Source organism: Melospiza georgiana, chromosome 6 (assembly GCF_028018845.1).
Source record: "Melospiza georgiana isolate bMelGeo1 chromosome 6, bMelGeo1.pri, whole genome shotgun sequence".
Lineage (NCBI taxonomy): Eukaryota > Metazoa > Chordata > Aves > Passeriformes > Passerellidae > Melospiza > Melospiza georgiana.
In genome coordinates, this window is record NC_080435.1 from 24,462,808 (window position 1) to 24,475,014 (window position 12,207).

At 40.5% G+C, this 12,207-nt stretch overlaps 1 protein-coding gene across 1 annotated transcript in view; it reads left to right on the top strand.

Annotated features, from left to right (window-relative positions):
- Nucleotides 1–1,011: 1,011 nt before the first annotated feature.
- NAV2 (neuron navigator 2) overlaps nt 1,012–12,207 on the top strand; it is a 368,440-nt gene continuing 357,244 nt past the window's right edge. The window contains exon 1 of the mRNA XM_058027192.1: nt 1,012–1,257. Coding sequence (XP_057883175.1) covers nt 1,183–1,257 — 75 coding nt within the window. The 5' untranslated portion in view covers nt 1,012–1,182. The remainder of the gene's footprint in view (nt 1,258–12,207) is intronic.

A 12,207-nucleotide genomic window follows, 5' to 3' on the forward strand; every position in this document is an offset into this window, starting at 1 on the left:
GTAGTAAATGTGTTTTTCCTGGTGCCTGCATATTGAAGCCTGCTGTTATTGATCCCACCTTACAAATTAACCCAGGGGACTCTTTATCTCTTTTAGTAAACTTGTGCTTCTCAGTACAAAAAGAACAGCATTTTGAGCTGGTTGACCTGTTCAGCTGTGATTTCAGGCTCTGCTCAGCTTTCCTTCCCAATAATAAAACCTGTTTGTTCCTGCGTTGTTGTGCTCAGGATTTTGGGAGGTGGCACTCATTAACTTCAGACTGTGGAGAAAGATCCTTGGGTAGGAGACCGCAGAGAAGAATAAAGGCTTTGGCTTTAGGTCTGGGACTCTGAACCCTGGAGAGCTGAGTTTTGAGTTGGTCCTTGCAGGCTTCAGTCAGTGTTGTTGCAGTGGGTTCAGCTCTGATGTACAGTATTGGCATTCTGGGCTGGTTTTGTGCAAGAAGTCGCAAAGGCAAGGTAACACTCTAAACAGGCATCAGAGCATTTTGAGTAGCTTGGATGAGGAGTGTAGTATGCTCAAAATGTGTAATTATTGTATCAGCTCTGACTTGTGGCTCCTGGTGGTGGACAAAGAACACCAGTAGCTATGTTTTCTTTCATACTGGTAAAAACTGCTTTTTTTCCCCCCCCTCCTCTTCTAGGTATTTGTTTGAATACATAGAAGAAGATGACAAGTGTGCATGGATGATTTTACCTAATTAACACCTGCTAGATTTGCAAAAAGCAATTATCACTGTGAAGTGTTTACATTGATTTATGGGAGGAAGGCGGCCCATGAGAGGGATGCTGATAATATCAACACAGTGGATTAAATGCACATTTACACCTTTATTGACATATAAGTTATCTGTGCCAGGAATGCACTGAAAAGGCTGCTGATGGAGCAGTAATGTGGCACAAACTAGTGGGTTTGGATTCAGCTCTGTCATCCTTCTGTAAGGCACTTGCATGGAAACCTTCATCTGAGCTGCTATAGGACACAGAGGCTCACAGAATGGCTGCTTGGTAGGATAATGAGCAGTGATGGCAAACGGGAATTCAGAAGAATGATGAAAGACAATGGATGAGGTTTGAAGGAATTGTCTCGCCTTTTTAAAAAATATTTTTAGTTTTTTGCTGTTTATGCTATGGATTTTTAGAGAAAGCTTAAAGAGGCTGGAAGAGTCTTTGCAGCAGGGAAATGGAATCTGGCTCTGAATCCAGCCAACATCAGAAAAGAAAGATTGTGACACATGGACTGGAAGATCAAAAAAGGGTAAGTGACAAAAGGTGGGAACACTTTCTGCTTAAATTACTGAAGGAGTTGCAAGTGTCAGAATAGCTCTACATAATGCTTTTATCACTTGTACTTGCTGCTTGCTATGCTCAGCCAGCTGTAGATCTCTTGATTATATGTTTTGGAAAGTGTTTGTCTTTCTCTTCTTCCAATGTATGGAGCAAAGAGCTGAGGGAAGGGGAAATCGTGATATGAGTGAAAGAAGGGAAAGATCTCTAGAATTCTGGCTGCTTGTTGATGAAGAGACATCCAGTGCAAATGAAGTATACTGACTTTTACTGAGTCTTGTCAGATTATTGGTTTGTTGTAAGTTTAGCTCCTTTTTTCCTGTTGATATCATTAGTGGAGTGGTTAGAAAAATGCTATCTTGGTGTTTTCATTTTTGAGAATGTTGTGCACTTGTCAGTGTCCTCATTGTCCTGGTGGAACTGTTTGCATTTTGCTGTAGTTGCCAGATGTAATTTTGGCTTGAATCAAGATGTACAGTGGAACATGTTTAATGTCAGCTGTTGGCCCTTAATTTGCTCAAGTGCTTTGTGGCTCTCTGTGTGTCAGGGTGGTGCTGAGTTGCCCCATCCTAATGGGTTGGTGCACTAAATTGTGAAGTCCTTGTCCCAGACAAAGCTGTAGCTTGTGACCAGCTGGGATTCCAAAGCTGTTTTGTTGGCACCAGTCAAGCCCATGACAACTTGGTGTGTTTCTGCTGTATAAATCGTTGATGTCGTCCTCTGCTCAGAGTTGATGGGGAATAGAAAATGCCATGTTCAGCTCTGTGCAGGGAGCTCCTTTCCCCCTGCATGATTTTTATTTCAGTTGAAAACTGAGTTAGAAAAAAAGAAATTGACCATCAGGTATTATTTTGCTGTTCAACAGCGCTGTCTAATTTCGGGGAGAGGGAGGTTTGTGTCAGTTTCATCAGGTCTGCTGAAGAATCAAAGTGGGTTTCTCTGTCACCCCATTAGAAATCTAAGCAGCCTGGAAAACTTTCAGAAATTGGATAAAATGCAGCTGCTTGCTAGAAGAGAAATGGCATTTGGGGAACAAAATAAAACTCCTGAATGTATCTTAATTGCAGCAAGCATGATCTATTAACTGACAAGCTGCCAAGGTCTTCCTTCTACTTTTTTCAAGGAAGCATTTTGGGACTGAAGTGAATCAATAAGGGTTGAAACAAAATCTGTCTATTGACTTAATTTCTGGAGGCTGCTGGAACACTTTTCCTCCCCCTTCTGAAGTGTACAACATTATCCTGCATTTGGGGTGTGATGGGAAAAACATTTGTGACCTGTGACACCCAAGCATGCTGTAATTGTTTTGATGCACCAAAATTAATATGCAATTATGTCTGTCCCTCCTTTCTGATATGTATGGGAGCCTACATCTCCCATCTGCTCCTGGCTCTGGCTGTTTGGTGCACATGTAGCACGGGGCCTCTGAATGTATAATATAACCCCAAGTGAGGCTCAGTGGCAGCTGGGATAACATCAATTGGTCATGCTTTGCTGACATTCATTTTAACTTGAACTCTAGCTGTCATGGAGATTATTAAATTTATAATGATATATGTAAGATCCATTTTAATGACTCTGCATGCTTGGGTGATCTCTCTCACTTCTGTTTGCAAAACAAGTCCTAATAGAGTATTGCATTTCATTTCCTATAGAATTTTTCAGAGAAAGGTTACTGATGAGGGCTTTGCTTAGACTTCTGCTTACTGGGAAAAATCAGTCTGGAATAATGATAATGTTGATGCAACTCAGTTGTTGTTATTATGGAATTGAATAGTAATGTAGACTTCAGTGTTTCTAAGCTTGAAGTTCTTAGATTTCTGATAGGGTATCTGTGATCAAAGGCCATTAAAATTAATTATCAATAGACACTTTTGTTATTGAAAATGAGACTTGTGCTGGAAGAAAAAAGACCAAGCTCATTTTTAACCAGGTGAGTGCATTATCCTTTTTATCACCAATATGTTTTATGGACATAAAGTCAACCATTGTTTAGTGTTTCTGGAGCAGTAAGAATCTGTCTATGTACATTCCTTGATGATGGAGCTGGCTTGTCTTTCCCAAGTAGGATATAGAACGCTGTGTCTGCATTTGTGGTGTAGCAATAAAGCTTAGTTTCCTGTTTGTTTGCCTTTTTAAAAAGTGTATTTTAAGTATCAATTTAGTATCTATATTGATTAAGCAAGGACAAGATTTAGCATTTGTGCTTGTTTTTTAGAGGGATGGAGTTTTGCTTTTTATGTGTTGGCTGATGTTCAAGATCTCAAAACTGGGCTGCCTCTGACTGTGCTGACATCAGCCAGAGCAGGTTCTTTTAGTCATCACAGCTTCCCAGGCTGACTTTAGAGGACTCATATTAATCTTTGGGATAGCAGTTCAGCCATCTACACATCTTAAGTTGGCTCTAGTGGAATTACATAGCTAAATTCCATGTAACTGGTAATGTACAAGTGAAGAATTTGATCAGGTTTAACAACCGTGTAAGCTGGCCATCTGAAGGTAGCAGGATTACCAATGTGAATACTAATGTGAGTAGTGAGCAGGCTTTATGCCAGGATATGACCTTGGCAAGAGAGTCTTTAAATACAAGAGTAATGCAGGTGATGCTACAGACCTTTTGTCTGTAAAGTTTGTATGTAGAGGATTGTTTTGGTATAAAATGGATGGTTGCTCATGAGCGGTGAATTCAGACATTTACTTTTTTTTCTTCGAAGAAGAGATTTAAGGTAAAAACTGCTGCCCTGTGTTCTGATTAAATGCATTTTCTTTGGATGATTGAAATATTTCTTCAGTTGATTTCCATCCTTCATTCCTCCTCCTTCTTGACTTTTCATTCAGGTCCATAGCTCTAAATTAGAGGGACATCCTAAAGAAATGTGTATGTGCAATAGTGACAGAAGTGTCTTCTGCTCTGCCTGACTGAACCCTTTTTGACTGAATGATGAGTAAAATGGAATTGTGAAATGCATTCAGACTCTGGAAGGATCTCTGTAAATGTGTATTTTATGCTTAGATGTGCTCTCTTGTCTAACGAAACAATTGTCTCTGCCTGAGTTGTGATTTTAATTTTTTATTAGAGATTTATTTGCTCTTGCCTGGTGTCCTGGTCTGTTTCAGGAAGGATTGTGTTTTGTTGTCAGCAGCACAGAAAGTGGCGTGGCAGTAGCACACCTCACAGGCTTCTATGATTGCTCTTGTGTGTGGGTTAAGGGGCATTTTTGGTTTTGACTGTAAAAAAATTGTCACCCTAGACTTTGAAATATCAGGTCAAGCTCTCTGGGCATGCTGCCACAGAGGCAGAGTGCATCTGGTGCTGGACTTGTAAAGCCAAACTGATGGTGGTCTTCTAGTACTTTTTTCCCCTTTTGCTACTTGATAGTAAACACTCTCAGCTCTTTTTTTCATTGAATTATTTTTATTTTGAATGAAGAATGTGTGAGCTGCAGTTTTACAGTGTTACAAGCAGACTAACACTGTTTTCAGGGGGTGTCTTTTTCTCTCGACTTGTTTTTGTTGGAGCAGTCGTTGTGATACCCATGACTGAAGCCATATGCTTTAGCTTTCTCCTGGGTTTGTGTTTTTCCTGCCTTATTATTGATAAACTTCCCATTTGTTTGAGGAAGCTCTGCTGCTACCTTTATATCAAAGTCAGTTTAAAGAGCATAAGTAGTCTCACATGTATTGACCTGCTTATACTGAGGGCTTGTGTTCTCTAAAGCAGGGTAATGGTGACTGAGTACTGTGTTTATTAGCAGAATTTTGTGCTGAAACATTAATGCAGTTGGGTGCTGTGCTGCTGAGCCAGTGTGGAAGCACTCAAGTGTAACCACTTATAAATTGCAGCAAGACTTAGCTTATGAAATTACAGCAAGCTGTGTTGTGGTGTTTTGATAATTTAACTAACTGGGTTTTTATGGAAATACACATGCAGTAAAAATCCACTGAGCAGGAGAACTGAGAAAATGTCAGCTTCTCCTTCATTTTTCAGATATTTAAAACCTTCTGTAAGCATAATAATCTCTGTAGAATTTTAGTTCATGGCAGGATTTTATATTTTTATTAGAGTAATTAAGATGGTTAATAAATTTACTATAAGCCTTATAATCATAGAATCATATTTGGGATATTTTAGTTACATGGATGTGCCTTGGTGGTGTGTCCTGGACTTGGCTTCTGCTTCTAGGTCATAAGTTTCCTGCTCTAAAAGATGATTCTGTAACCCTATTTGTGAGTGTGTTGTCTGTAATAATTTTAAACCACTCTTCACTGAGAAATTGGCTCAAAGAAACAGGTAGTTGTGTTTGTTTTAGTGAGGCAGATTTTCACCTTGATGGTCGCTACAAGGTATTTCGTTCTTCTATTTTATCTGGAACTTCTTTCTACAATGGTTTTAATGAGAGTCATGGAAGTGTGATTTGGTATTGCCAGCCCTCTCCCAGTCACACCCTGGTCATGAAGAAATTTTCCATATTGTCAGAAATGTTTATATAATATAAACAAAGGATCTTGCTTATTCAGCTGATGTCTCTTGTAGTGTTTGTCTTGTTAAAAGAATTTGTGAACTTTAAGATTTAAGGGTGATTTTTCTCCAACTTGTGTAAGTTTGCTAGGATGTGATACAAAGGATCTTTGGTGATGTCAGCCAATCAAACATTGGACTCAAGTGGTGGGCTTCATGTGCCTGAGGACTCTGGCACAGTCTCCCCTAGAACTGACTCATGTAATTCTGTCAGTCTTTTGTCTCTTTGCCCTGACCTTTCCCCATGTCTGTGTTACTGTACGGTGAAAAAAGCTCCTGTGTGATTTCTTGGGGTCTTAGGCTTGGCCACATTTTTGAGCTTTACATGTTTTGTACAGTGAGTAAACTACATGTGGCACAGGTACATGTGCTTTTCTCTTCCTCATACCAAGTGAAGTTCATTATCTCAGAAATAACCTGAGCAAGGAGTTTCAGCTGAAGTTCCAGGAATGTGGAAGAAATACCCATGGGCAAGCAGGTGGCTTAAGCCATGCAGGACAATCATGGCTTTCCTCATGAACTGTGCTTAAAGCCTCTTTGTGAGGGAGGGAATGAAGGTGATCAGGAGATGAGAGCAAGGAGCTGATGAGATGCATAAACAACTGCTGCTGATGCTGTGGCTCTGAAGTGATGGGAGAAATGTGAATGAGGCATTATTCTACAAGGTAGGACTCTGGAAATCTCTGTGGAAAACATCTGTGACGCCCTTTGCAAATTTGCTGATGGCACTCCTTGAGCAGGATACAGAGTTCTGGGTCTCTGTCTCAACCAAAAAGGATGGGACTGCTTTACAGTATGATTGGGGGTGCCTGATATTCTCATTCCTCCACATGAGCAAAAAGCAGAACAATTGTTCTTGGGGGTTTATTGCAAAGTTCTAGCGTGTGTGCCTCTGAAAATGCTTGCATGGCAGGCAGATTACACAGCAGATAAGTGCAGGTGCTGTTAGTAGAACAGTACAAAATCAGTCAGATTATTTCTGTTTGCTGAAATTGTCATGAAAAATTTGGAGCAGTTGGTTATTTCCAGTGTGAAAGAAGTGAGGATCAGTGCTGATAAGGAGTTTATATGGCACCCCTGACTCTGCTCATGCCTGGAAGAAGTTCCCTGCTTGCATTTGTGTGTACCTACACAGCATGTCGTTTTAAACTGGCTTTTTTCCCCCCTCTTCTCTGATGGTAGATTAAGACTGCACTGGTGTGACCTGCTCATTCAAATCCTACAGCAGTATGTGCTGTAGTGCCAGTGGCACTGATCAATAGCTGATCTTTCAGAGCTGGACAGAAACCCAGCAACACGATGATGCATCAGCTGCTTGCCTTGTGTGTCGGGAAGAAATCCAGCTGCTGCTGCAGACAACAGGCTTTCAAACCCTAAGGCATGGTGTATGATTATTGTTCTTACTTTGGATTACTATGAGTATTAATGGTCATAAATTAGCTGGGATATTTCACAGTTTAGCCAGACGTCCTGATGCTGTGGAAAATCTCCAGTCTGGGGTGGATTATCTATTCTGTCTCCTCTATCTGGCTTTGGGGTGCCTTGTCTGGGGCCCTTGTGAGTGGGGGCTAAGGAGTGAAAGCTGGACATGATGCTGTGGCTCAGTGCATTAGTGAGCCTCTTACTCCAGTTTTCCACATCCTGTGGTATAAAGGAAGATTTTATAGTTAAGATCCTAATGGCTTCATCAATCTAATTTCAAAGATAATGAAACCAAAAGGCTTAAGCAGTAAATACAGGTGAGTGCTATGTAGTATAGTGTGTATTCTTTGGAGTATAAGAAAACTTTATTTGAAACAAGTGAACTTCTGATATTAAAAAGGGTTGTAGGATGTTGAAGAGACCTCTCTGCTCAGTAAAAAAATTCTTCTGTTATTAGTTAGATTGTAAGAAAATTTACTCCAAATACCAGAGTATTCTGGAGATGCTTCTGCAGCTGTGAAATTCACTTTGTCATTCCCTTCTTTTACAGTGGTTTAGCAGAAGCTGCTGCATTTCCCTCATTCTTTCTGTGATTAAGATGTTGCAAACCAAGTTTTCTGTGCCACAGGATGCATTTCACCTGATGCACTGCTTCAGGAGCCAGCCCACTTTCCAGCCCTTGCACGTGGGAAAAGTCCAGTGGAAATTACTATTGTGTCACATGCCTCAGTGTTGTGGGAATCATTAAAATTAGAGGTTTTAGGAAACTGAGATGCATTCCTCAGCAGTCCCATCCCGTTTGATTTGTACATAGACTCCCAGGTGGCAATAAGTGTTGCAAAAATTACTTCTATGTCCTGTGCATTTAATAGGACAGGTGTCTCTGTTGCATAAAAGGTACAAGAAGGTAAACAGCAGAGGTTGTGTTTTTAATTATTTTTGTAAAGCAAGTGTGACTTTCAGATAATATACATTCTAACTTATTAGCGTGTAGTTTCCTGCACACCTCCTTAGAAAATGTTTATTATTATGCAAATGGCTACCCTCTGGCTTTGAAGTAATTGTCACTTGGAATAATGTGTGGGCCATGGGATAAAATACTTCAAAACCTAAATGGCTGGGAAAGTCAGATGGAGCAGTCAGACATTGCCTCTCGTTATGTCTGTGCCTGGGAGCAAATTTGATATCCCTGAGGTCTGCTATCTATTGTGATATTCCTGGCGAAGGGAGTGGTAGGAAAGGCAATGGGGAAAAGGACGAAGGAGTGTACAGGAAATAGTCTCTGTGATAATTCAGACTTCTGTACTAATTTTAGGGTGTATTACAAATCTTGAAGTCTTCCAGACTCAAGAGTCTTCCAGAAGGGGAGGCATTAGGGATAGGCAGACATGCATTTGTCAGTATTTATTTTTAGGCACTTGGTGTTAGGGGTTTTTCTGGTTGATTATAGTCTAGTCTGACAGATGGGGTGTAGATTTATTTATGCTTGCACACTGCAGTAATTCATAACTTTAAGAAGCAAATATTAGTGACATCTTCCAGTAGCAGCAAAGCTCTAGTCTATTCTTTAACAGAGAAATTAGGTTTCTCTGTTAAGGTGCAGATCCAGTACAACAGACAACTTTAAGCATATAACTTCATAAGCATATTTGCTGGTGCAGTGCAGGTGAAGAAATTCTTGGTGTTACAGATGTGTATTTCTTAAATATTCCTGCTTGAAAAGCATCGTATGTCTGTTTCTATTCATGTTCGTGTGTTGCTTTCAAAGCACTGTTAAGAGGAATACTTAAAACGTAACAGAACTTGGCAGGAAAACAGGTATGTTACAGATGAAAATGGATCTTTTCTTCAAAAGTTGTTGAAGGTCATGTTGGTTTAACTCTAAAATAGCTGGTAGGAGGCTGCTGGGTGATGTGAACTTATTCTCCAAGCTGAATTCCCTTTGTAATGCAGAACCTTATTATTGTTTTATAGATCAAGTTACAATTTCCCTGTGCAGAGGAAGACTGGAAGGGATAATACATCTGAGTTTCTTGTCTTTTCTTGCACAAACCCTTTTGCCAGTCAGTGCCCTCTGTTTTTGCCCTTTGGATAACCCAGAGGAGGGATGTGACAGTGACCCACGGTCTCTGTGCACAGCATTTGGGGGAGATGGAGCCCGTGCAGATACCTCAGCCTTTCCCAAACTGCTCAGGAGTCTGCTGCAGCTTCTGATGGGAGACTCAGAGACTCCTGCAGCATTCCCATGGGAGTAAAAGGCAGCGAGAGAGTGGACATGATTTAGTGATAGAGTGAAAAAAAATCTTGCCTTTTTTTGTGGTAGAATTATAAAAATCCCTTTTTTGCAGAAGACTGTCATTCATCTTTTAGGAAGAAATGATCTGGCTTACAAATGAGCTTGTCCTTGCAGCATTAGGGAAAAAATAGCCTGGTATTGAAGACTGATTCCTTTTCTTGCTAACAGATAATGATGCGTGGTTGTCTCTTGAGGCTATCGCACATTGATGGTAATAAATATGTACTCAGACTTGTGTAGCTGTTTTTCAAGTATTCTGCACTAAAAAAAGGAGTTGTATTCAAGGGAGCTGAGGGGCAAGAGAGTAGCTTCTGACATCAGATAACAATTGAGAAATCAATAGAGACAAGGTAGGCTTATTATGAAAAACTTTCCACTTATAGGTGGAAAATGAGAATTCTACATGCTGCAAGCATTTAGCTTGCAGTTTATTTTCTAAAGTCTTTCAGTTCTTTGTTGTGATGACAGCAGTGACTATCAGATCCTCAGCAACTTGGAGGATTTGTTTTGGATAAGCAGCATACATCCAATATGACTGCTCCAAAAATGTAACAAGGCAGATGGAATTGCCTGTGTTATTTCACGGTCTCTCTCCGAAGTCTCCTAATTCAGATGCCTTGTTTTCTTCATTGATGTTTGCTGTATCGTGTCAAACAAGGCAATGAATTTTTAACATGTCGTCAATTTAGTACTACGATACTCACATTTTTAAAGTAAATCTTGTGAACACAGTAGGAATGATAGTGGTTAGAAACTGGAGAAATCACAGAGTTATAAGGCTTAGGGTAAGGAAAGTTGGTTTGTTGTATGAGCGTTAACTGGACCTCAGTTGTTCTATTATTGCTCCATTGGTTCATAATATGAATGTTAAACTGATCAAACAAAAACTAGATGGTGCTAATTCAGGTATTGGAAGTGTGCCCTTCCCATATCAGTCTTGATCAAAATCAACATAACATATTAGAAATGAATGAAAGTTGCATCAGCCATCTTTTAATTGCATAATGTTTAATGTTATTTAGGCTGATAGCTCACATTCTGTGAATGAGAAGACCACCACAAACACCAGAAGAGATCTTTATTTCAAGATTTAATTTTTGCAAGTTTTAAATACTGCACTCTATTGATGTGAAGCTCATTAATCTTATGTGCTGGGTTGTTGTTGTTGTCTCTTTAATTTGCCTTCCAAACTGGTATCATTTTTATTAATACGCTGACTGCTGGAGCTCAGGCTTGGCAATAGGAGTAGCCTGTCTTCAAACTCCTTTTCCTTTAAGATGCTTGCCTAAATAAAAGGAAGATTAGCTATAGTGTGTATGTGTCAGGGCTGGGATAAAATATTCATAAATATTTATCAGGTGGGGAAAATAAATACATGGGTGCATCCTTTTAAAACTCAGATGACATGGCATAATAGACCAGCTGGCAGAGGATAAAAGGTGAGTGTGGGGGAGATTTTTCACCTTGTGTAAACTATGGAGTAACCTGAAGCACAGCACATCAAAATGTCAAAATAGATGGAAGCATGTACAGGCAAGGGCCTTTCTGGATAGATAGGCAGATGATTGCTTTCCTAAGAGCCTGGGACTTGGAATTGAGGGTGGGTGGTCTAGTGTCATGCACTGTGTTTGCAGTGGCTGAGTGTGAAGTCCACGTGTCTAATGCAGTGACAGAATCACAATGAGAAAGACATGTACAGAATGGCATTAGCAGGAAACCCAGATTTTGTGACATACATAGTGATCAATAATGGCATAAACACAATATTTTAAGTCTTTTGTATTCACCTATCTTTATCTGTAGGCAATATATTTTTGGCTTGTAGATGTTGGATTTTTCCAATCATAGATCATATCTCTTCATAGAGGAGTGTTGTTTTACACCAAGTTCTTTCTTTAGCCGTTACTTTGCACTGGGTGATTGGGATTTCTGCTCTGAGTAGTTTTTATATTGCAAACTGAGTAGTTTGTTTGTGTCACATGGCTTGTTCCATTCTCCCCTCTCCCCCCAGAGCCCTGGTGGTGGTCTTGCCCTCCCTCCCCTTGCCCTTTCTATCAGTTGTATCCCATTAAATCTCCTGCCACGTGTCTGACAACCTCTTTTCCTCCTGGACACCATTACCTCCTTGATTGTTGTCTCTTTAATTTGCCTTCCAAACTGGCATCATTTTGATTAATATGCTGACTGCTGGAGCTCAGGCTTGGCAAAAGGAGTAGCCTGTCTTCAAACTCCTTTTCCTTTAAGATGCTTGACTAAACACTCTTTTCCCTGGAGGTGTTGATCCACAATGGAGTTGGGGGACAGTGAGAAGAAGAGCACCTTCTGCCTTTTGCTTTTGTCCTTGTCATTGGAGCTGGGCTCCCAAGCTGGCCAAACAGACCCCAAAAGGCCCCTCAGTCCTACAGAGAACAATGTTAGTTTGCAGTTTTAAATAATAGCAGGAGTGGTGGAGCTCTGTGGTTCAGGAGGGGAGTGTGTGAGGTGCTGAGGTATGAAAGAAGATCCTTCCTCCCTGGTTCTCTAGGTTGTTCTGGCACAATCTGGGTAGGGAAGTGCTGCAGCTGGGTGGTGATAATTGGCCCAGCCTGGGAGGTTCCAATAGTGAGAAGCATCTCTGGAGCTTTACTGAAAAGTTCAGCCAAAAGAACCCTTCACAGTCTGAGTGCCTCACATGGGTTGGGCTG